The 22,905-nt window shown below is 51.7% G+C and overlaps 1 protein-coding gene and 1 long non-coding RNA gene across 3 annotated transcripts; one reads left to right on the plus strand and one right to left on the minus strand.

Annotated features, from left to right (window-relative positions):
* Positions 1-657: 657 nt before the first annotated feature.
* Positions 658-21,880, plus strand: TPRN (taperin). 2 transcript variants are annotated; one of them, XM_074891466.1, is made up of 4 exons: positions 658-2,779; positions 17,057-17,237; positions 17,492-17,622; positions 17,993-21,880. In XM_074891466.1, the coding sequence occupies exons 1-4, from the start codon at positions 689-691 to the stop codon at positions 18,053-18,055; spliced, it is 2,466 nt and encodes an 821-aa protein (XP_074747567.1). In that variant the 5' UTR covers positions 658-688; the 3' UTR covers positions 18,056-21,880. The 2 variants fall into 2 exon arrangements, with proteins under 2 accessions (XP_074747567.1, XP_074747568.1); XM_074891467.1 differs by having other exon boundaries at positions 17,495-17,622.
* On the minus strand, positions 20,682-22,902 carry LOC141953139 (uncharacterized). The gene is made up of 2 exons (XR_012631860.1): positions 22,558-22,902; positions 20,682-20,910 (listed from the first exon to the last, which is right to left on the minus strand). It is a non-coding gene; the product is annotated as an uncharacterized LOC141953139 (long non-coding RNA).
* Between the last annotated feature and the right edge of the window lie 3 nt (positions 22,903-22,905).

The following is a 22,905-nucleotide window of genomic DNA, read 5'->3' on the forward strand; positions in this document are numbered from 1 at the left end:
CAATTCTCTGACAGGCCCGATAAGCCGTTCGGTGCCACTGGCTTGTTCCATGCCCGCCGTGGCTGCTCACGCCCAGACACCGGCTCTTCCCCAGACCGCGGCCGGGCTCATCCTGGGGGACCCGAGAGGCGTTTTTCGCTCCCCTCCTCCTCGGCTGGTGCCACACGGGCCAGGCCACGATGGGGGAAGGAGCAGATGAGGGGTTTTTGGGTGATGAGGGTCGCGGTGGCTCCTGGCGGGCTGGAGACCCCGCGGGGGCCTGTCCCCAAGGCCTGAGGGGGCCCGGCGGGAGGGGGGGGCGGTGTGGGCAGCAGGGACTCCGGCGGGGGGGCAGGGCCGGCCGTGCCCCCACGGCCCTGTCCGGTAACACCGCCCGTGCCAAAGCCCAGCTGCTCCCCGTGGCCGCCGAGGGGCTCTCCCGGCCGGGCAGCGCCCGCCGCGGCCCCGCAGGGGCGGATCTCCCTGACCCCGGCCCCGCACGGCCTCAGCGAGCCGCCGGCGACCGCCCCCCCGCCCCGGGCCGCCCCCGGCCGCGGGCCCTGTCATGGCGCCCGGCCCGCCCCGCTCCCGCCGCCCCGCGGAGGGCGGCCCGGGGGCGGTGCCGCGGCCGGCGGCGGGGCCTGCTCAGGTGCGGCGGGAGGAGGCGGCGGCGGCGGCTCGGCCGCGCAGTGCTCCCGGTGCCGCCGCCATGAGCAGCGCGGAGCCGCCGCTCGGGGCCGGGCCGCGGGCGCAGCCCGCCTGGAAGCGGGAGATCCTGGAGCGGAAGCGGGCCAAGCTGGCTGGGGCGGGCGGCGGCGGCGGCGGCGGCGGCGAGCCGGAGCCGCCGGCGGGGGAGCGGCTGGTGGTGGCGGAGAGCCTGGGCCCGCTCCGCGAGAACCCCTTCATGCGGCTGGAGAGCGAGCGGCGGCGGCTGCGGCAGGGGCTGCCCGGGCACGGCCCCGGCGCGGCGCGGCCGCTGCAGCAGCTGCTGGAGCTGTACAGCGCCGTGCCCGGCATCCGCACCATCCGCGCCGACAACATCCTCATCATCGAGTCCCAGCCCGACGCCGCCGCCTGCTTCGCCGAGGGGGACGCGCTGCCCGGCCGCCGCCGGGACCCGGCCGCCGGCTCCTCCCCGCCGCGCCGCCCCGACCCGCTGCGGGAGCTGCTGGCCCGCCGCGGCGCCGCGCTCGCCGAGATCCGCGCTGACCAGGTCGTCATCTACGAGGCGGCCGAGCCGCCCGAGGCGGCCGAGCCGGGCACCGTCAGCCGCCTCCTGGAGAAGTTCGGGCAGCGGCCGCGGGGCCGCCGACGCCGCGGCGGGAAGGCGCTGACCGGGCCCGGGCCCGGCGCCGTGCCAGGCGGGGCGGCCGTGCCTCCGCCTCCGCAGGTGGGACCGGGCTCCCCCCGGGCCGGGCCGCCCCCTCCGCAGGTGGGACCGGGCTCCCCCCGGGCCTCGGCGCCCCTCCAGAGGGGACCCGGCTCCCCGCGGGCCTCGGCCCCGAAGGCGAGAGCGGGCTCCCCGAAGGCGAGAGCGGGCTCTCCGCAGGCGGTGCCGGCCGCCCCCCAGCCGCTGCCCGCTCCCCCCCGGGCTGCCACCCCGCCGGCGGTGCCGGCCGCCCCCCAGCCTGCCGTCCTGCAGCCGGCTGCCACCCGGGCTGCTCCCCCTCAGCCCGCGGCCCCGCAGACGGCCCCAGCTCCCCCCCGGGCTGTCACCCCGCAGCCCGCGGCCCCCCAGGTGGTCCCAGCCGCCCCCAAGGCCGCAGCAGCCCCCCAGGCCAACTACTTTCTCCACAAGATCGGCTCCAACTCCTTCACCGTCACCCCCCGGGGCCTGCCCCCCGGCAGCCGCATCCCCGAGCCCGGCGCCGTCCCCGCCGGCCGCCCCGCGGTGCCCAAGGGGCCGCCAGTGCCATCCGCCAGCGCTCCCCACGCCAGAGCCAACGCCAGGAGGCCAAAGCCGGAGGAGGCCGAAGCGGCCGTGTCGCCCCCGCCCAGTGCCAGTCTGGCCCCCAGTGCCACCGGCCCGACCCAGCCGCTCTCCGCCTCTGCCCCCCGGGCCGGGGGCTCCTTCGAAATCCACCCGGCCCCCAAGCCCGACCTGGCTGCCATCCCAGCCCACGACCTGCAGGCCCAGGCCCTGGCCAAGCTGCGCCTGAATTCACGCAATTCCTTCCTCTTCGTGCCCCGCCGGGAGGGCAGCCCCGCTCTGCCCCCGGCCCAGAGCGCCAGGCCAGGGCCGCCGCCACCGTCCTCGGAGGAGAAGGCACCGAAGGAGCCCCCGAGGGCTTCCGCCCCGGAGCAGGAAGAGCCTGTCGCTTCCCCCCCGGCGCCTCTGGATCCGTTGGTACCTGTGACTTTCATCGATGACATTGTGGAGCCGGACAGCGGGGAGGTTTCTCCAAGGGCCAGCTCGGCTGCGAGGACAGGGAGCTTGGTGGATCAGGCTGGAGGAGCTGGCCCTGATCTGGCGATGGAGGTTTCCTCCGTGCCCCTGTACAGACCACACTCTGCCCCCCACCAGCGGGGAGGCAGCACCTTCACTGTCGTGCCCAAAAGGAAGCCCGTTGCCTCGGGGCTGCAGACTCTCACTGATGCCAGCAGAAGACCGCAGCAGGAGGAAGAGGAGGAGGAGGAGGAGAGCAAAGGAAAAGGCAAAGCCGTGGAGAAGGCTGATGGGCCCCAAGCAGGGATGTCCCATAAAAAGCGCTACCCCACGGTGAACGAGATCGAAGTGATCGGGGGGTACCTGTCCCTGGAGAGGTCCTGCATGAGCAAGACGGGCTCCCGCCGCAAGAAGGTAACTGCCTGGGGCGCCTCTGTGCCCAACAGCCAGGCTGAAAGTCACTCAGTACTACTTCTGGCTTGTCTTTCCATGAGGCACCGGGTGGGAAGATGGGCAGTGTTTTTCTGGTCCTTTTGAGAGCCAGAGGCTTGCCCTGGGGCATTGGGTGCTCTTCCACCAAGTAAGCAGGTGAGGGTGGGATATGATCTGTGATAACTGCAGGGCCTCTCCCACAGTTGCTTCTTGGAGGTATGATAACGGAAAGTAAAATATTTCAGGTATTTAGGTGAAATTTGAGGTGAGTCCCGTGGTTTGAACGGCTGCAGACTTGCCCCCTCTCCAGCCCTGCTCGCTGTGCCTGGCGGGTGTTGGCCATGTTGAACTCCCCGTGGTCACTGCCTGGCTTGTGACACGGTCCGGCGGGCAGCGTGGTGCTGGCGTCTTCCTCGCATTAGTGATCTATTGATAGAGGCTCAAGAATTAGGTCTCTATTAGGCAGAAAGAGATCAGCAACAACTTAACTCCCCTTGATAAGATTATACCACCTGGCTGCTCGTTTCGGATGTGCACCTACGTCTCTGATGATCTGTGAGATGTCAGTTGCTCCAAGTGTCTTCAGAGCGAATGCCTGGTTTTCTCACTGCTTGGGATCTCACTTAGATCTTTGTAAGCCTTAAATTGAGAATTAATCTCTGTATGGCTTGGTGAAATGCATCTGGATGTGATAAAGACACAGTCAAGGTGAAAGAGCAGGTTATTTTGTTGTGCCGGAGGAGTAGGCGTGAATTGTTTGGCTCTGAAAGCAGCACGCCGAGGTGACAAATCCCGATTTCTAGGTCTGCGACGTGACATGTTTTTCCATAGCGGGAAGAGTTGTTTGACGTTCCGTTACCTAAATTCGACTAAATATTTGATGGACTGAATCCACACGGGTGCCTGAGGCGCTGAGCATTATAATTTGAGGAAATCCTTTGAAAAGGGTGCATCTCACTTAGAAGGGAGGCAGGGAGTGCTGTCTATCGTGGCTTAACGTTGTTAAATTCCTTCAGGAGAGCACACAGTCTGTATTATTTTGATCATGACTAATGCAGGTAGCAGATCTGGAGCATGAGCACCATGAGATCCAGAATGAGCAAATAAGCAGGACTGTTGATTCTCGCTCGGTGCTGCTGCAGTTTTTCCTTGTCCTCGTCCAGGGAAATGCTTGAGCAGACTGGAATTGTTCTGCTGCTTAGATACCCACTGGCTTGCACTCATTCCAGCTGTTTCCTTGGCTCTGTTCAGTTCAGTTTGGGGTATTAATTGGATTTACACCAAATCAGGTGTGTGGTATAAATGGTGAAATATCAAGACAACATGTTACAGTTATGGGTGCTTTTAGGATAATGCAGAAAACAGAGGAAACCTTTCAGGACAGACACACTTAGATAAGTCCAGCTTCTGATGCAGCTGGAGGAGCTGGTTTCTCTGTGCGGGGTGGTGCTGTTGGGGCAGCAGACTTGCTGGTAAAAGACTAAAAGCCTCAAGTAAGCAAAACCAATTAAATGGTGTACAGTGGAAGCCATCCTTAATGGTACAAAAAGGAGGGAGGGAGATGAGGACAGAGCTGATGCAGCAACTGAATTGTTTAAGGTTGGTCAAACTCTGGAATGGGAGCCCAGAGAAATAGTGGCATCTCTGTCCTTGGAGGTGTTTGAAACTTTCCTGGGGAGAGCCTTGAGCAACTGATCAAGTCAGACCTGCTTGCAGCAGGAGTTTGGGCTAGAGACCTCCAGAGGTCCTTTCCCAACCTAAAATATCATATGATCCTTTGAAGTAGGTTAACAACTGTTTTGTCTGTTCAGTGTTGGATTTGTGTGACACTGGGCAGGTCATGTAGCTATGTTCTCCACCTATGTTCTTACCAGCTTGATAGCACTAACTGTCCCACTCTGCAGGCACTTTGAAGATGAAGCGTGCTAAGTACTGCAGGATGCATATACAAATGTAACAGTGTTTGCTAAGAATTATATGTGGGGGATGTCCGGCATGAGAACTTACATAAAGAGGAGATACTAAAAGGCAAAGGAGGAACTGCCTGCTACATGACTCAGGAGGCTGAAACAAATGGGGACCCTTCGGAAAATAAGATCCAGCTTAAGGAGAAGTAGTGGAGACACAAGTTTTTGTGTGAAATTAAATGTGGCAATGTAGTGGGAGAAGCACCAGGTTTTGTTTCAGTTCCCTTCCTCCTAGGGGTGGCAAGCATGGAGTTCGACTTTGTAGCCAGGGTTTAGAAGATGCTGACGCTGTAGCAAATGGAAAGATTTCTCTTTACTCTTAACCTAGAGGATGTTTGTGGCTTTTACTCTGGGTAATAAGGCTGAGTGTTGATGCCTGAAAAGGAAGGAGCTAGTATTAGGACGCATTCCTTGGTTTCTTCCCAAGAGATTGCTGTGTGTTGCCAAGGCAACCGGCCAAAACCAGGGTTCTGTTTTGTAGCTATGTCGGGGTTTTCAGAAACTTGATTTTGGCCTGAATTGGGCAGAAGCAGACATTTCCTGTGAGCTGGAAGCTGCAGTTCTTTGGTAAAACCAATGTCCCTTTCACTTTTGGGGGTAGCGAAATCAAACCTGATGCTACCCGGGTCTTTTGGGGTGATTCTCTCCAGGCAGACCTGCTGGATGAGGCCACCTCCTGCTGAGCATCTTCCTTTCCAAACCTTGCCTTGAATTTGCTGAAGGGTCTTTAAGTGTGCTCCAGGCTCAAGAAACTGGTGTTTAGTGAGACTTCGATGACTTTGAAAACTTTGTCTGCTTGCTGATGCCCAGCAGGAATCTGGGCGAGATAAACATCAGGTCTAGCACAGCCTGGGAATGTGGCGTTCCTGCGGATCGGCCCGTGTCTGTGCTTACAGTCAGGGCTAATGATTTATTAGGAGGGAGAGAGGTGGTTGTGGCAGTTCGACTGTTCTGTGAAATGAAAATTGTGTTTTTCTTCAAATGTGGAAATTTGGCCTCCCTTTTCCGTCCCCTTGTCTGGCCACTGATTGCCTGACTATGGTAGAGGTGCCAGCAAAATGGAACCGACTCAGTCCATGTCCTCCAGTCCACATCGTCTGGGGCTTTTTGGAGCGGGAAGGTGGCTGGGACAGGTGGGAGTGGGTTCCAGGGCTGCTGTGGTCTGCGTGGAGGGAGCTCCAGCCCCCTGCTCTCAGCTGCGCGGCTGCAGGACCGAGTTATAGTTGTGACTTTGCTGTGGCCTGCTGGTGTTCAAGGCCCTTCAGGAAAGATAGTTTTATTGCTCCTTCCAGACACTTCAAATATGTGAAGCAGCTGTTTGTTCTGGGGTTGGAGCTGGATCTTGAGCTGATGAGGGAGGGAGAGAAGTGCTGTTCCTGTGTCAGAATAAAAAAATGGGTTCCTAGCTGTCTTGTGCAACTAGAGCTGCTGCGGTGGGACAGTTGTTGTTCACCCAGGGCTCTGAAGGTGAACATGGGTTGTGTGTGATGGGACACGGTCAAGATCTGCAGATGGAGGGCAGAGCCCCAGCCATGCTTGTCCCAGGGTGTGACTTCAGTTTGAAAATTTAAGTGGAGGTTTGCAGCCTTGAACGGATGTGCTGGGTTTCAAGCGGAGCGCTGGGCAGCTGCTGGAAGCGGCTGGCTGAGCCGCCGGCTCTGACGGTGAGGACAGGATACGTGTGCAGGACTGGAAGGAGACCTACTGACCTTTATTCTAAACAGGGAGTGGGGGAGAGGACGCAAAGTGCTGTTGGTGACCTCTGTTCAGTGCTCGTCTTCGTACTCTGTTACTGCAGAAGAAGTAAAGACGCTTCAGCCTGACAGCAGCCCCAGGAGGAAGGGAAGGCTTTGCTGCAGGATGTGGATCTTGGGGATCTCAGAGGATAAAACCTAGCTCATCTGAGCTGACAAGAATCAATCTTGGTTTGGTTACCTGCCAGAATAATGTACAATAAAGTTGTCAGCAAGATAGAAATCTAGGTTTCTATAAAACATGTGACTGGCATGTTGGAGCGAGTGATTGGAAAGGACTGCGAGCTGCTGATCCAGCTGGTGTCCTGAGAAGTAGTCATCTGTCCTTAGGCTTCATGTTCCCGCCTTGCTGGAGTCCGGACTCTGCCGTGAAGGTCCTGTGTGTACAGAATTTGCCCCAACTGTGCTCCTTCCTTACGTCTTGTCACTCCTGCAGTTCATCCCAAGTCACTGTATGTTTGTCCTCTCCAGGCCCTGGTACCTCTTGGGGATCCTGCAGGAAAGGTGACTTCTGGCCAGGCCACCCAAAGTCCTATAAATAACAAGACTTGAGAGCCAACAGACATCAGATTGTTGATGGTTTTAATGTTTTTTGCTTGTTGCAGTTGGCAGTTTGCTGAGTGCTGGAAGGTGAGCTGCAGCCTTGTGTGAACAGGGCTTTCAAGAACAAGGTTGGTGGGATCCAAACAGCCGGAGTCTAATCTTTCCTGCTCCTTTGCAAAACTGTCTTCAAAGATGTTCAGCTTCAGCTGAACTTCAGAAAGTTCCAGCTTATGTGGACTTCAGCATGGTCCATTTTCTAACGTTTTGAACTGCATGATGTCTGAACGTGGCTTCCAAATGCCCACTGAAATGTCTGTTAAAAATTTATTCTAAACATCCATCAGCTTTTCATCATGGGCTGGATTGGACAGCAGTTTTGTTGGTCTAACCTGCTGAACTTCTTGCTCTGTAGCTTTCCATCTGTCAGTTCTGCTGGAGATGGTCTCCTGTGAGAACTAGGTGTAGGCTTGAGATGTTGGCAGGGATGAACACTTCCAGCTATTGCCCAGACCTGTTTGGAGCAAGTCTGCACAGTGTGGAATCTAAATACTGGTGTCTGCCTGAAGTAGTTTTTTGCAATGTGTAACCTAACCATAACAGCAGTTAACTAACCTGGCGGTAGAAGCAAAAATCTCTTAGCAAAAATTACTTAGATTCCCTCATCTCTGTGTTTTGGAGGGGTCAGGACAAAGATCTGTGTTATTTAGAGCCACGTGCTCCTGGTCTATTTTCTGCCTCGTGGCTGCGCTCTGCTGGGGCAAATACGTCTGGCACCTTTAAGGAGGGGCTCTGGTACGTATCTGACATGGATGCATTGCATTTTTTGGTGGATGAGGTCAGCAGTGACAAGTCAGCTCAGAAAATACATGTCTTGGATGCTCAGGCGTGGTCCCTTCCCTGAGGAGGTGATTTCCACTAGCTGGCAGGTGTGAGCATCCTGTTTCACCCAGACGGTGTGATTTTCCTGCCCTCTTCTAATTCTGCTGATTTAGCCTATGATGTTGACAGCTGAAGACTCTAGAAATCAGAATCTTGTTGTAGTTATAGTTTTTAAACCACCTCACAAGCTGCCCCTGAGGCTATCGGTGGCGACGTAGGTTGTTTTTTGTTTCCCCGCTGCCTGCCGGCTCCTTGAAGTGCTGGTGCTTCGTTGGACTAAACCCCTGGCAGAGCGGATGAGTCATATTTATCTCATCTCCATAGTGGGAAATTTTCTGCGACTGAGATTCTCCGTGGCCTCACCGCTCCCATGCTTCGCCTCATGCCGCAGCCACAGTCTGAGCTGCTCCCAAATTCCCCCCGGGTTCTCTTCCTCCAGTCTCCTGCTTGCCTGCCACTGTCAGCAGCACAGGGAATGGGACAGAAGAGCTAAAATAGAAACTCTTACGCAAATAAGAGACGAGCCTGCCTTTGAAGCTGGTTAGGACGTGCCCAGGGCTCAGCCCGCGCCAGAGTTTGAGAGGAGATTTGGAGTGCTTTGTGCTCTGAATTCTGATCATGTGGATTACAGTTAATGTTATCTTAATCTCCTTAATCTGTGGACCAGATTGGAGGTGGTTTATATTTTTCCTCCATCTCAAGTATTCAGGTTGCCTTGGGTTTGGGTTGTCATCCCCACTCTGCTTTTTCCAGTACATGGTCATGGTGTTCCGGAGAAGAGCTGAGGAAGTACACACTGGGGTGGCTAGGGCAGAAGTCCTGCTTGTCTGTGTTCTACGTGGGATACGGTAGGAAAAATTAAAATGTTTAGTTTCCAGGTTCAGTGGCAGTGAAAGAAATCTCAGTAAGAGCTGCTGGAGCAGGAGCATCTCCTTCACCTCTGTGGTTGTTCTCACTCCCCTCCTGAGTGAAACCTGGGCAATTTAAAATCTATTTACAAACCCAGACTCTTCCTAGTGACTGCAGTGGGAGCTGTAATGGTTTCCCTGTTTGGACAGTTTGTGTAGGAAGAGTCACGTGAGGCATCTGTATCACACAGAGAAAATTTACAAACATCCTGGGAAAATCTGGACTGAAGGAACTTGGTGCTGATGTTTTCTGAGAAGTGCCCTTCAGATGATCTTGGGAACTTGGCAGGACAGAGCTGCTGTTTTTGTAAGCATTTGAAAGACTGTAGGCAAGCTGAAGAAAGTACCTTGGACGTTATGAGAGCAAAACACTTGTGTGCTTAGGGAAATTGTATAGCTAGCAGCTAGTGAAAATGCAGGTTTGAGGGCATATCCGTAATCCTCGTGGTGAACTTGCTGCACTTAGTCACTTCTCTCGAGGAAGTATCTTTGCATATTACTAGTACAGAAAAAAGGCAAGAGAAACATGAACTCTGTCGTGCGGCTAATACTGTTCACATCACTGAAGCCGTTTGGTCCTGAAGTCCAGAATGAGCTCCTTGCCAGGATGGGAAGTAATTCTGTTCCCAAGCTCCCCGTGTTTCCTGGGAAATTATGCTCCATCTGTCCCATTCCAGCTGGAGACTGTTCACTTGCACCAAACCGAGGTATTTGTCTGGACTGCTCTGGTCAGTCTTGGCTGCACAGAAATGTTTGTGGGTGGCACCTCCCAGTGCCTCGTAGCCACAAATTGTATGGTGAGTTCCCTATAAAGTAGAATCCTCTGCTGTTTGGGAGTTTTGTATGGTGTCTGTGAAGATACCAAGTCTTGACACTAATTGTATCTTGTTTATGCCTGCTCTCTTTGTGTATTCAGATGAGATTTGTTTCGTGTATGTAGGGAGATTTGTCCAATTCTTATGAGCCAAGTAAGTAATATTTGAATTGCTTGTTAAACTGTGGAAGGCTCTAGCCTGTCTATCTGCAGATGTGCGAAGGAATGAAGGGATCCTTGGTGAATAGCTGCTTTGTACCGTGTCAGACTGGGACTCCAGCTGCCCTGTGATTGTTTGGGTGCTGCAATCTCTTCTTGTCCAACACAGTCAAGGGAAGAGTTAACAAAGCTGCCTGCCCTGTGATGCTCTCCGGGACTGTCCTTACCCTGTCACTTCTCATCAGGAATTTGAAACTTCCCCGTGTCTTGTACAAGGAGTTTAATATTTCGAATCTCCATGCATTGCTCCTATCTGCCATGTGCTTCAGCATATTGATTACACAGAGCTGGCTTTGTGGGTTGCCTTGTAAATGGAGACTTTCTTGTTTTGCCTTGTGGCTTGGGAGCTGGGATGCGATCCTGGAGGCAGCCTCTCCTTTGCCAGCAACACAGTCCTTCCTTGACATGCTACTGCTGTAAATCTTTAGTGCTGCTAGCTCTATTCAGTAACTCTGTGATGCAGTTAATAGTTGAGCAGAACTCAGTGTTACTCTTAGCAAACGCTTCTTGGAAATGCCTGATTGCTCAAGATCCAGCCTATGGTGGAGCAGTCAACTCCTGTGCCCCAAAACTTAACTTTTTGTACAGAATGACAGAAAAGTACATTTCTGAAGTGCCATCTGCAGTCTTCTGGGCATACTTAGGCTGCTTCAGCCATAGCAGTACAGAGTTAATTTGATAGAGGAACCAAGCCTCAAGTCCCCTCTATTCCTAGGGGTACCTGTCAGGGAAAAACTCTTTTCTTCCTGTGCCAAGGAAATGCTTTATTGGTATAAAAGCTCCTTATCTTCTCCTGAATGCTAGCAAATGCCTTGGTAATATTGTGATGCTACTGCAGCCCCCAGGATACTATTTTGGTCTGCCACACATAGAGATTTTACCTGGAGTTACTCAACAGTTTGGGCTGACACATGGCTGTGTTTTCAGGACAAGTACAGGCACGTAGACAAGCTCATTGCTAACTCATATGGAATGGCTCATTTTCCCAAAAATCGTTTATCTAAAAGTTTCAGAGAGAAAAGTGCATCGCATGGGAGTTGTCTAGATCGTTGACTGCAGGTTGTAATGAAAGAAATTAAGGTCCCTGCAGGGTTATGCAGTTTATGAACGGCTCCACCACCTCCTTTTATGAAATCTGCTGACCTGTGAGAATGGTCAGACTGGGTCAGATGGAAGGACCAGGGTGAACCCTTTGGGGATATTTGTCCACCATAAAATACCTGCTTCTACCCTCTGTTGCAATCTCACAGTAATTTGTCTGTGCAGGCACCTTCCCTTTCACCCCGCAGCAGCGTGGAGCCGGGAGGTTGTTCAGTGTTGAGAGACCCACTTCTTTGCAGAGATCCTGAGCTCCGCTGGGCAGAGCCTTCACCAACCTACCGAGTGGGTTTTGGTGCTTGAGGAGCTTTCCTGCCCAGCTTGGGGGCTGTTTCTTGCAAACCTGTATGGGATGCTCTATATCGACGGGCTGCTTGATGCACTCCCAGCTGCTGCAGTTTTCAGGTATCTGCTGTGATGTCTTGTGCTTTCGTCTCGTTGACCAAATGCTTAGACAACCAGTGTAGCAGCAAATGTAGCAAAGCTCAGTGTAAGCACAAAAGCGCAAGGTTCTTCAGAACACTGATTTTGTTCAGAACACTGATTTTGTTCAGAACACTGATTTTGTTCAGAACACTGATTTTGTTCAGAACACTGATTTTGTTCATGCTTGTTCTCTCAGAGAGATCAGTCACTTGCTCTTTTGTACTCATGCTGAATTATTGTCCACCCTTCCTGCAGATATCAGCTGAAAGCCTCCTGCTGCTGCTGTTGCTGAGAAAGGAGGCGGTGTTTGATTGACCAGGTGTGAAAAGCTGCTTTAAATCCCACCCAGCAGCACAGTGGCAGCCTGTGCATGTCCTAGGGAGTCCGTGCAGTCCCTAATTTTGTCACTTCAGGATTATATTGCTTGGGAGAGAGGATGATTAGAGGAAAACTAGTACCTGAAAAGAGCAAATCTTGATCCCTGGTGCCACTCAGCTGTTTGGATCTTGTGAAGTACTTGGGTAGCATAACCACATTAGCAAAAAATTGCTATGGCCCTCTTGTCACTGTGCAGCAGCCACTGCCCACTTACCTAGTCTGCAGCATGTGCTGGAGGTACTGTGTGATGTTAGCAGGGGAGGAATAAACTCCAGCTGGTGCATCACAACTTGCCGTCCCATCTGGCTCGGCCGCACAGCGAGCAGGGACGGCAGCGGTGCCCCTTGCAGCCTCCTGCAAAAGCCACGGGTTTGAGAGACGGCTGCTCGCAGTCGCTCTGCGGGGAAGGGGAAATGGGCTCAGTTGTTTTCAGTCCCACGAGAGGCTGCTATGATGGGAATCAATATTCTGACTCTACTTGCTGGAATGTAGTTAAAGGGTGACTTTTTTTCTCTTTTAATGCCTAGAATGTTTTTTTTCCCCTTACTATTATAAGGCGAGGATTTGGATTGCCAAAGAGGTTCCTGTTTAAAGGTATAAAACACCCTACATTATCACGTGCTGCCCCATCTGCCAAGAAGCAAATGTGATAAGGGGTGGAGAAGAGAAAAGCCACACTAGCGATTGCTTCTGGAGTTGATGCAGACTAACCCCATGGTTCTCTCCTGAGACTTACGGTGATATTCCTGGTTTGTGAGAAGCCATTGGGTACTTGCCCTTTCATTAACTGCAGAGTCCTGCAAACTTTCCCACCTCAGCTCTTGGAGGTGAGGTATCTGCTGACTTTCATTGTTTGTGTCGCAGGTTGGTTCCTGTAAACTGGTTATTTTTATTTCTAATATGTCTCTGTACATGAGGGCTCTTTTGTTGTTGGTCTGGGTGCAGACTGGGTCCTGACAGCCTGCATCCCCTGAAACAGGGTTGAATTTTAATTTTTTTTTTTCCCCCCTTTTCTAAATGAGCCCTGTATGACTACTCAGAATTATGCTTGCTGGGTAATGTTTACCCTGGCTTCTATTTCCTGGGTACTCTGTTACTCATTACTGTTCAAATCCTAGCAAATAAGTAAATTATTTTTTCTATGGCAACAAGAATCCGGTAGCTGAACAGCACAATATTCCCTGAAAAGCCTGCCTTATTCTTCCCAGTGTGGCTCTGATTGCTGGGCAGAGTATTAATATATCGATATATGGCTTTGGGTTGTACCTTGGTTTTGTGACGCAGTTCTGGGTGAAGCATTCAGCTGAGCAAATAATGACAAATCCCAGCAAACATCCACAGCTGAAGGATGCAAAATTCTTCCTTTCCACAACTGCTGGGGCAGAAACAGGGGAACCGCTGCTGAGACCCGATGAGCAGAGCTCTCTGGCTGGGCTTGAGTGAGTTTGGCTCTTCTAGAATATATTTTTCTTCTAAAGAAAATGACCCCTTTGGCCTTTTGTGTTTCTATAAAAGTCTATATGGTCTGGCAAGAGGCTGCTGGCTGTGCAAACCTGTTGTCTGTGCCATTACTGGGTTCTTGAGTTGTTTTTTTTTTCAGATGGTTCCTGGGACTGGATCTGCTGTGTTCCCTGTGCACAGTGCTCAGCTCTGCTCATTAGCTGCTCAGAGGGTTTCTTAAGGCAGTTATGTTGACCCATGTGTCCCCTCGTTTTGCCTGAATAAGTTGCCCTCCATCTTCTGCTGGATCAAGCAGAGCTGCTTTGTGCTTCCCCTGAAACCACCTCGTGCTTGGGGAGGGGAGCTCGTGAGGGAACTCAGGCCATGCCACAGCAGGTTTATCGCTTTGAGTCTTGAGGCAGCTTTTGGGGCTCTCGCTCTGCGTGGGCAGGGCTGACCGAGTGCCCGGGGGGGTGTACAGGTGCAGGGAAGGCGGCCGCTGGTGCAGAGCCTGTTTGCCTGTTGTTCCTCGGGTGTTTGCTTTGCCTGGGTGCGTCCCAGTGCGTTACTGCAGAGCGGCCGTGGGGCTCCTCCTGCTTCTTGGCAGCAGCACACTGGGTGCGGGGGGGGAGGTGGGACGCTGCCGTAGAGCAAGCCAACGTGGTTTTGGGAGCGGGGACTTGTGCCGGGGTGCACCCATGCCAAGCAGGAGTGCCTGGTGTCAGCCTTTGTGTAGGCTGCGCTGGCCCAACCGGAGGTGTTGCTGAAGCAGCAAATTATCTTGTTATGAGCTCTCCCCCAGGCTGGGGCCCTGGGTGTGTGGGACCGGTGCTGCTGTGGTTAATGATTGCTCTTCCTGAATAGCTTTGCCATTGCCTCCTACAGCGTTGGGGCCTCTTTGCAGCAGGTACCTGAGAAACCCCGGTGGCAGAACGTTCTGCAGGACACCCAGCCCGGCTCCGGGAGTGAGCGTGGCCCGAGCTGAATTGGCTGTGGGCAAGTAGGAGCTGTTTTAGTTTCGGGCTTAGGCTGGGCTGTTGGCGTGTTGCCTCTGGGCACTGCGTGGTGGGTGTCTCCTGGTCATTTCTGTTGCTTTCTACTCTTTGGGTTTACTCCCTGGTGAGGCTGTTTTCTCCTCCTGTGCTACATGCAGCTTTGGTCCAAACTGAACTCAAAGTAATTTTTCTTAGAGATTTCCTCTTGACAGCAGAAAATCAGGAAAACTTAGTTCCATCTCCAAGCTTAAATTCTAAAACCAAGGCCTGTCCCGTTTATTTTCTGTCTTTAGCCAAGTACTTCTTGCCCTTCAGCACAGTTGGAGCACTGGTCAGTGGCCTGCGTGCAGTCTCTGGTTCTGGGATAGCTTCTGAGCTTCCAGGAGCCCTGGGCTTCTCCACCCTCGTGGCCTTCGTGCCTGGCAGCGTGGCTCATCCCTGCAGCACAGACACCACATTGTGAGCGGTTGCTGCCCGCTCTGCTGCCTGGCTCGGATCAGGGAGCATCTAGGCCAGCAGCAGGGGTGAGAAATTCAGGGAACAGCGACTGGAATGCTCTGATCTTCAGGGCCATTTTATTCCAACCCCTTTTCTCTGAAATATAACCATTCCTCTCCCCATGTGTCATCTGGAGAAGGTCGGAGTGGCTCTGGCCAGGGCTGGGGCAGGGAATGGGGAAGGGCAGCTGGTTGCCTTCTCTGCTATTTCCATCCTGTCTTTTGGGAGCGTGGGGAAGGGAGCCAGCCTGTGCCTGAGGTACATCCCGGACTCAGGCAGAGTAGCAGGCAGCTCCGTCATGCTTATTTGCAGTGCAGAGGGGACTCTGTCACTCTGTTACCTGAGTTTGATCCAAGCTCCCTTCACTGCATTTCTGTAAAGCAGCAGGGAAATGCTCGCTGTCTTGCCCCAGTGCTCCTTTTGAAAATCCTTACCACCCTGCACAGCTCCAGCGTGTGTGTCTGTGGGCAGAGCAGGAGAGCACAGTAACAGGCCAGCTCCTGCTCCCGACGGTTTGCGGGCTCCAGCCCCTGAGCAGTTGCAGGTTGGGCTTCAGAAGACCCCGCTGGCAGCAGCAGCAGCATCGCCCCAGAGCTCCACGTGCAGGAGATGCAGAGAGTGCAAGAAACACGTGCATCTGGGCAGCACACGTGCTTGCTTGATAGCTGCTTGGGACCGTGTGCTGTTTCTCAGCCTGCGGAGTATTTTGTATATGAGGGAAACTGCAAATGTGGCACATGGGGCAAATGTGCTGCACTTTCTACTTGACAGTTGCTATTACACAGCATCAGAAGAGATTTTCTGAACCACCCAGCTCCTGCTGCCCGTCCAAGCAACCATGCCCTTTAAATTCTGTTCATAACCCTATTAGCTCAACTTTAAATGCAGTTAGAAGTAAAGGGATCGCAACACCCTCTTAGGCAGCTGCTCCTGAACCTTGATCTGCATTGGCTAGATACTTCCCTACTTTTGGCATAAACTTATTCCTGGCAACTTACCCTCCTTGTTTTTCTGTTGTATGCTGGCATCAGCTGTTCTTCTCTGCGCCTTGGTGTTTGTTTTCTTGGTGTACTTACAAAGAGCTGTTATGCTTTTTCTCAACCTTCATTTTTGCTGGCGTGAACAGGCTGAACCTCGTCTCCACCTGTTGAGATGACTTGTAATCACGTCTTCTAAGCAGAAGGGTAGATAATGATTAGGACATGTAAGGCTGCAGGGGAACGATCCCTTCCCTCAGCTTTTACTCTGAACAGCAAATCTGGAGTTACTGTGTTTGGGTGTCCTGCTGCAGATGAAGAAACTGGAGCAAGGAAATGGTCTGTGAGAAAAAGCTGAGGGAGCTGGTTTGTTCAGCCTGGAGGAGAGAAGGGGGGAGTCCAATTGCTGCCTTCTGCTACCTGCTGGGTGTTACAGGGAAGATGGAGCCAGGCAGTCCCTCTTTCCAGTGGAAACACCTTGCTCTGTTCCTGGTTTATTTAAGCAGCATCCTAATGATGACTACGGTCCTGTAGCCAATCCAAAATTTTCTTTCTCAGATATTCACAGGTGATGGGCTTCTCTTAGAGCAAGGGTTGGCCTTGAACATCATTCTGGTGTTCTTGCTTTCCAGTTTTCTGAATGACCCATAAAATTCTGCTTTTCCCTTGATGAACTCCCATGTTGGAGTCATCTTCATTTCTCAGTCTCACAGTTGCTGTGCAAAGGTCATTAATGAGAATACTCTATACAACCAGTTTCAAAGCAGAACCTTTAAGGACCTCCCACTTGTCCAGCATTTTCCCTCTACTACTACCGTCTCTCCTTTAGCTGCTTCCATCTTCTCACTTCTGGTATTAAACTCTGGTTTTATCTAGCTTAAATAGCTTTTTTGCCAGGACGTCCTCCCAAAAATGTAGTCCTGATCACTGATGTTTTTGTTGTCTAGAGCATGGGTACACAAACTAGTTGGCAGGCACTAACAAGTCACCTTTCCAACATGTGGATGCTTTCCTTTCCTCCTTGGCAACGCTGACCCTCTTGAGGGACACGCTGGCAGCTCCTCCTGGCTGCTGGGCATCAGGGTTCGATGATGGCAAAGTATGTGCCAGGGCAAAAAGCCAGAGATACTCTCGGCCTCTCAGCCTCCTGCCTCCATCCCATCTATTTGTCTATCTGCCTTTGTGGTTTCTCTCAGCGTGGTAAGAGATTCAGCAAGGCACATGTGGAACGGTGAGGGGATATGCAACGGCTCCTTTAAACCAGGCTGAAGCCTGGTGTGGGAGGTGGCCTTTGCCAGAGCAAGCGTTGGGATCAATGGTTTCTTGTGCTGCTTTCTAATAATTCTCCTTCACTGTTGTCTAGATGAAGATCTCTTTCAATGAGACAAGTCTGCAGACCATGTTTGAGTACCCATCAGAGAGCTCACTGGCAGAAGAGGAGGAAGAAGAGGAAGGACATGCTTCTGAAACAGAGGAGGACAAATCTTGCACCTTTCAGATTCCACACCCAAATAGCACTTTGCATCCCAGTACACCTAACTCAGGTGAGCCAGGCACTGTGGGGTTACTGGTGGTGCCTGACACTGTCTGTGTTTCCTACAGACCCTTATGGGGCTCCACACAGGTGGAAATGCTCATGAAGGTGACTTCTGCCAGCTGATGGCAGAATTGGGGCTTAGCAGGGACGGGGCTCGAACCAGAACAGGGAACTGCAGGTGGGCAGCTGTCCCTGCCAGGATCCTGATCCCACTTTCTTTTGGGGTGGTGAGAAATATTTACGTCAGCTTTGCCCTTCCAGCAGATTTATCCAGCTACACCCCAAAGCACTCCGTGAAGTTCAGCAAGTGGCAGGAGCAGAAGTATGAGGAGATGCCTGCCACAGAGGGATCCCTCCTGAAGGAAGCTGATTCCCATGGGAACGAAGTCATGGTGAGACTTTAAATAAGCAAGTCTTGGCTTTTCCTGCTGTGCTGTTATCCGGTGCTTGGGTTGGTCTGGATGGGACGGAACGTGCTTTTCAATAAACACCCGTGTTTGTGTTCGCTGCCCAGGGAGGCATCCCACCGCTCACAAAGGGACCAACACACGTCCCACTGCAGGCCTACCTCTCCCTGTATGTGTAAAGGAGACTTAAGGCAGCTGGCACGCTTTGCACTCCAGGGCATGTTTGGAGGGGTGAATTAAACGTGTTCGTTAGCCCTGGGCAAGGTGCCACTGCAGCCTTTGCCGTCCACAGGTGTGGGTACTCATTTGCTTTGGGTTTGATGACAGCTCCCTGTCAACTCTGCTTTCTCCACAGCTCACCCCAGCAGAGAAAGGCGGACTCTCCGATTTCAGCAGCGAGCCTGCTCTTTATTTTTGATCGCTTCATCTTCTAGCCTGCAGCAGCGGCTGCTGGACAAAACGTGTCAGTGCACCTTCCGAAAGTCCATGCAAGCACCGTGGAAATAAGCTTCTGGGTCCCTCCCTCACCACAGTTTTCATTGGATCCTCATGCCAAGGGTGGACTAGATGCTATCGGGCATCTTCGGAGAATATTTGCACTGGATTCTGGGACCTAACTACTACTTTTAAGGCGTATGATTTGTTCTACCTGTGGCCTTGCATATTCCTTGTTCAAGATCAGCTGCCGATTAGGCAAGCGTTTTAAGAACAGGTCTGTAATCCTGGGATGGATGTAGATTCTCTCGGTGCTTATCTGAGTCCGCTCCTCCAGGCACTGCGTGGGGCCTGGACAGCTTTTGTAACAGTTCTCCCATCAGAGGCCCCACTGAGGAATGGTTCTGGAGCTGGAGCCCTGGGAGTACCTGGGCAGTTAGCTGGATTCACAGAAGTGGTTGTGATTTGACAGCTAGATTGGGTGTCCGTTTGTAAAACTGTTGAAGGTTCATGGTTTGTTCTTGGCCTGTTTCTGGGTCTAGTTTCACTGAACCATCATGGAATTAATGTGCCAGTTATGTCCTTGTGAAGGAAGCTGAACGCACCGTGTGAGGGATGGGAAGGGGAATAAATGCCTATAGCTTTAGGTGTCACTTTTGCACTGCTCTGTAAACAACTGTCCAGACTGGCTTGAACCTCTTGAAGATTCCCAAACATTGGCCATACCTTTGAGCTGTCCCTACCCCACTCTGGCATCCAGTTTCTAGTAACTGCTGATTGTGCTTGTTTGCCAGTTCCTTTTGTTGCTTTGTTGCAGCATCTAATGGGGCCAGGCCCAAGATTTATCCGTCTTGGTTGGCAGGGAGGCTTCCTTCTAGCTGTGCTTGCTCTGCTCCTCTAATGCAAAGCACAGGAGGGCAATTTCACTCCTTTCTTCTACGGAACTTGAACAAGGAATATGGGTTTTTTTCTAGCATTTTTATAGTTCTGTTGTAATTGTTTAATGCAGCCAATATGCAAAGGAATCTGCTAGACTTCCATTTAAATTTTCTACTACTGTAAACTCAGGGTCAAAATTGCACTCTGGAAGAGATGGAACACTGCTGCTAATGTGATTTGTACTTCTGGGATTAAAAAAGATGCAGTTGGAATAGATACGGCCTCTTTGGGCTTTATGAAATGAGTGGTACCCCAGTGCGTGGCTCTATCCAAAGGAACAGGCTGATATCTTTGATTAAATTTGGTACTTTTATTGGTTTGTCTACTACAGATAGATGATGAATGTCTAGCCAAGCTGACACTGGTCTATGAACTGAATATGCTCTGCATGCCTTGCACTTGCTTTGGTGTATATTGTAGCAGCAGGAGGAAGGTTGTTCTGCTGAAAAATATGGTCAGGGCTAAATGTTAGCATATACCTCTAGCTGTTCTCCTCTTTTTGCCCTGGGTGCCTAAATGTTTCTGGAAAGAGTGCAAAAAAAAATGAGACTCAGCAACTTGTTAGATGTTGGCTGGAGGGGTCACAAAGGAAGACTTTCCACCTCCTTGTACTTCTAAGGCTTGTCCTTTTCAAGCTAACTCGAGATCCGCTCCCTGTGTGACCTCCCAGGAGCAGTGTGTGGCTGGCAGCACATCTGCCTGTTACACCACACAAATACAGTGGAAAGAGCAGTGAATCCCATGTGCCGAGGCTTCTCCCACTGATGAAACACTTCAGGACATGATGCTGAAACTGGGGTACAACGAGGAAAAACGCAGGACTGCTAGTAACCGCTAGATTTAAGGGATGAGTAGGTTATCGGATAGGTGGAGTTAAACACTGAGCAGTGCCCATGGCCAGTAGCTGTGCACACAGCCAAAGGGGATCGGGGACCATGTTTGAAGAAAAGGTTATGCACAGCTTTTCTAGCAGAAAAGGTCCCAGGGAGCATCTTGCACTATGGAAAAGCTCAGCCCAGTTTAAGGCAGCTCTGTCTCTAGATTTGCAACTTAACAAAACTGCAGGTGGTGAAGCAAAAGCTGCTTGCAACTGAAGTTAGGGACAAGGTGTCTGAACTAGTCCTGACTTCATTCTGCTGTGGATCAACGAGGAATGCTAAAGCCAGCAATGTCCTGCAGCTCGTTCCACTGACTTCAGCCAACTGAAATGCTGCTCTGGTGCTGTGTGTGCTGTTCCCAGTGAGTTAGCTCTGTGCCTACAGCTCCTCTGGTTAGGACAGGCTCAGTGGAGGCGTGTGAGTGCAGAGTGTGCTTCTCAAGAGGAGCACGTGGTGCCCTGGCGTGCTGCTGACTTCTCTGCTCCTTCTTCTAGCTTGCCTGCTCTACCTCGTAGCTGTGATCTGCGCCTCGCTGGGTGCTGCCTTCCCACTTCCCGACTTTGTACTCTAATCCCAGTCTGTACCACATGAACTCTTAGCTGGTTCATGGCAGAGCAAGGTGAGTGCTGTTTTGAGGGCAGAAGCATTAGCTGATAAGTCACCTTCTGGGATATGCTTCAGTATCACTGTGCTCAAAATAAAGTATTTTTTTATAGGATACCTACCCTCTAGCATTTAAGAATTAACTTTAAGAAATCTCTAGCTAATACCAAAGTGTATCTGAAAGGAAAATTTACTTCTGCAAAACAGACTTTTATTAAATGTGTGTCATCCTTGTACCAGATTAGCAGCTGTCCCAGACCAACAGGACTTTCCAGGCTGAAGAACAAGTTTAGGAATGCTTTTGTCCACGTGTTTGTTTTTCTTTTTCTTTTGAAGTGCTTTGTCGCTCACTGGCTTCACCAGCATTTTCAATTTTTCCCTTCAGGACATCTAGCAATGTCTGAGAACTCTCCAGAATCTGGGAAAGAAAGAAATAAAAATAGTTTATTTTTACATAAACTCTTATGAGTTCCCTTTGAATTCTGCTGACCTACCCTGCAGCAAGAGGGATTCTCCAGCCCTTACAGTTATCTAATTCTTGGTGACGTATCATCCTATCTCACTGTGGGAATTTCTCTGGAGGAATTTCTCTGGTTCGTGCCCGTATTCTGAATACAAAACACCTTAAGCAATTTATCTGTCTTGGAATGTGAGGCAGAAAACTTCCTGAAGCAGGCTGTGGGGTGAACTTTAGTTGTGGTTTTGTGTTTGTTTTTTTTTAAGGGAGATGTTGATACCTGGGCTTTTCAGATCAGTATTAAATTGTGCTCAGATGACCCAGTTTCAACTGTCTTCCACTGTTAAAACTACACGCTTTTAAGTTTCTTGCTTAAGGTCATTGTGGAGTTGAGTTAGTCTTTAAGTCAGACTAAATCTTTCCTTTTATTCATTTTCTCCTATTTTTAGCGTATGTTGTAGATAATCTAACATTCCCACTTGTTGTTGTCTAGGAAGCAAGGCTACAGCAGGTTTAGGAGATCTTGTTGCCTGTCCCTCTTGCCACATTGCAGTTTTAACACAGTGCACTATTGTAACAAAATGGGGTAGTAGGGTTGTAGTCCCAAAGCTCACTGATGTTCCTGTGAACCTGTGGACATCACTAAGTGGTCAGAGAAGAGATGAAGGTAAGTGCCCCGCAGGGTGAGACGTGGGTACAACGTGTTGGTGGGATCTTGCTGTCTTGTCTGTGAAAGAAGGTGGAGGCCTGCGACTGTCAGGGGCTGGGAAAAGGCAAGGAGTGCGATTACTGACAAGAGATGTACATCACAGGAAAGGAACTTTGTTACTTGTTTCTGCTCGCAGGACATCTGCATTTCCTCTCCTAACCACCTCTGCTTTTTACCTACTGTGACTGTCTTCTAATTTCAATAAACGTTAATTCATTTGTAGGCTGGGGGGTTGTGACTTGTATCTCAGGAAAGGTTTCCTTTAAAAGGTGCTGTTTGTTCATGTAGCTCTGCAACACGGTTTCTAAGCTGTTAAACCTTTATGCAAGTTCTCCCCTTCACCCCAAACCATCAGTTCTTGAAGTAGGCTGAGAAAACAGCTCCAGCTCCTCTGATAATCATCGCTGGGAAGTATTGACTTTGGGAGATGAAGAGGATCTGATACACACTAGAGGCCACGTTACAAACATGCATGGGAAAAGAATGGAGGCAGCAGCTAACAGGGGAAGGGGTGCTCTTGGACTAAACAGCTCCTTGTTACCAACAGAGGGAAAATCATTGCTTATCAGAAAGTGGGCTGGAAAGATACTTCTCTTTTTTACAAAGCTGATCGGTGTGTAATTCAAAAGTGAATTCAGCTGTTACCCTATACACTGAGCGAAGCAGTCCCTGCCTGGCAGAGTTTACAGGAAAGGGTTGAGCCATCCCAGTAACTGGGGTAACAGTACCAGCCCTTGCACCATTCCCCTCCTTCCCACTCCTCTGCTGATCCAACATTTCTACTTTTTTTAGTGATATTATCATGATATAATTCCATTAAAGATGGAAGAAATTACATGAAAAGTTGGGCAAAAAATGTGTCTAGTGGGCCGACGGCTCTGTCATCAGTTTGTTGTTACCTGTGCGAATTCACGGTCTTCTGGGTCAACGTCTTGCCTCTGGCTTCCTCCTCCCCCCCCAACGACGGTTTGCAAGATGGTCTTTTTCTAGGGTCCATTCCAAGGAACGTTTTGCTGTATTTTGGCAATATGCTTTAACTCCAGTTCTGCTCCCCCGGCTCTAGGGCCCCGGTACGCTTCCCCCGTCCTCTCTGCGGTGCCTGCGCCGGGCTCCCCGGGACTCGCTCCCGGCGGGGCCATGCGGGGGCCCCCGGCGCCGCACTGAACCCCCCGCCCCCCCCACACCCCCCGGCCGCGTTAACGGGCTCGGCCGGGGCCGGGGCCGGGCGGGGAGCGCCGGGGCCGCGG

This window comes from Strix uralensis, chromosome 21 (assembly GCF_047716275.1).
Source record: "Strix uralensis isolate ZFMK-TIS-50842 chromosome 21, bStrUra1, whole genome shotgun sequence".
Taxonomy (NCBI): domain Eukaryota; kingdom Metazoa; phylum Chordata; class Aves; order Strigiformes; family Strigidae; genus Strix; species Strix uralensis.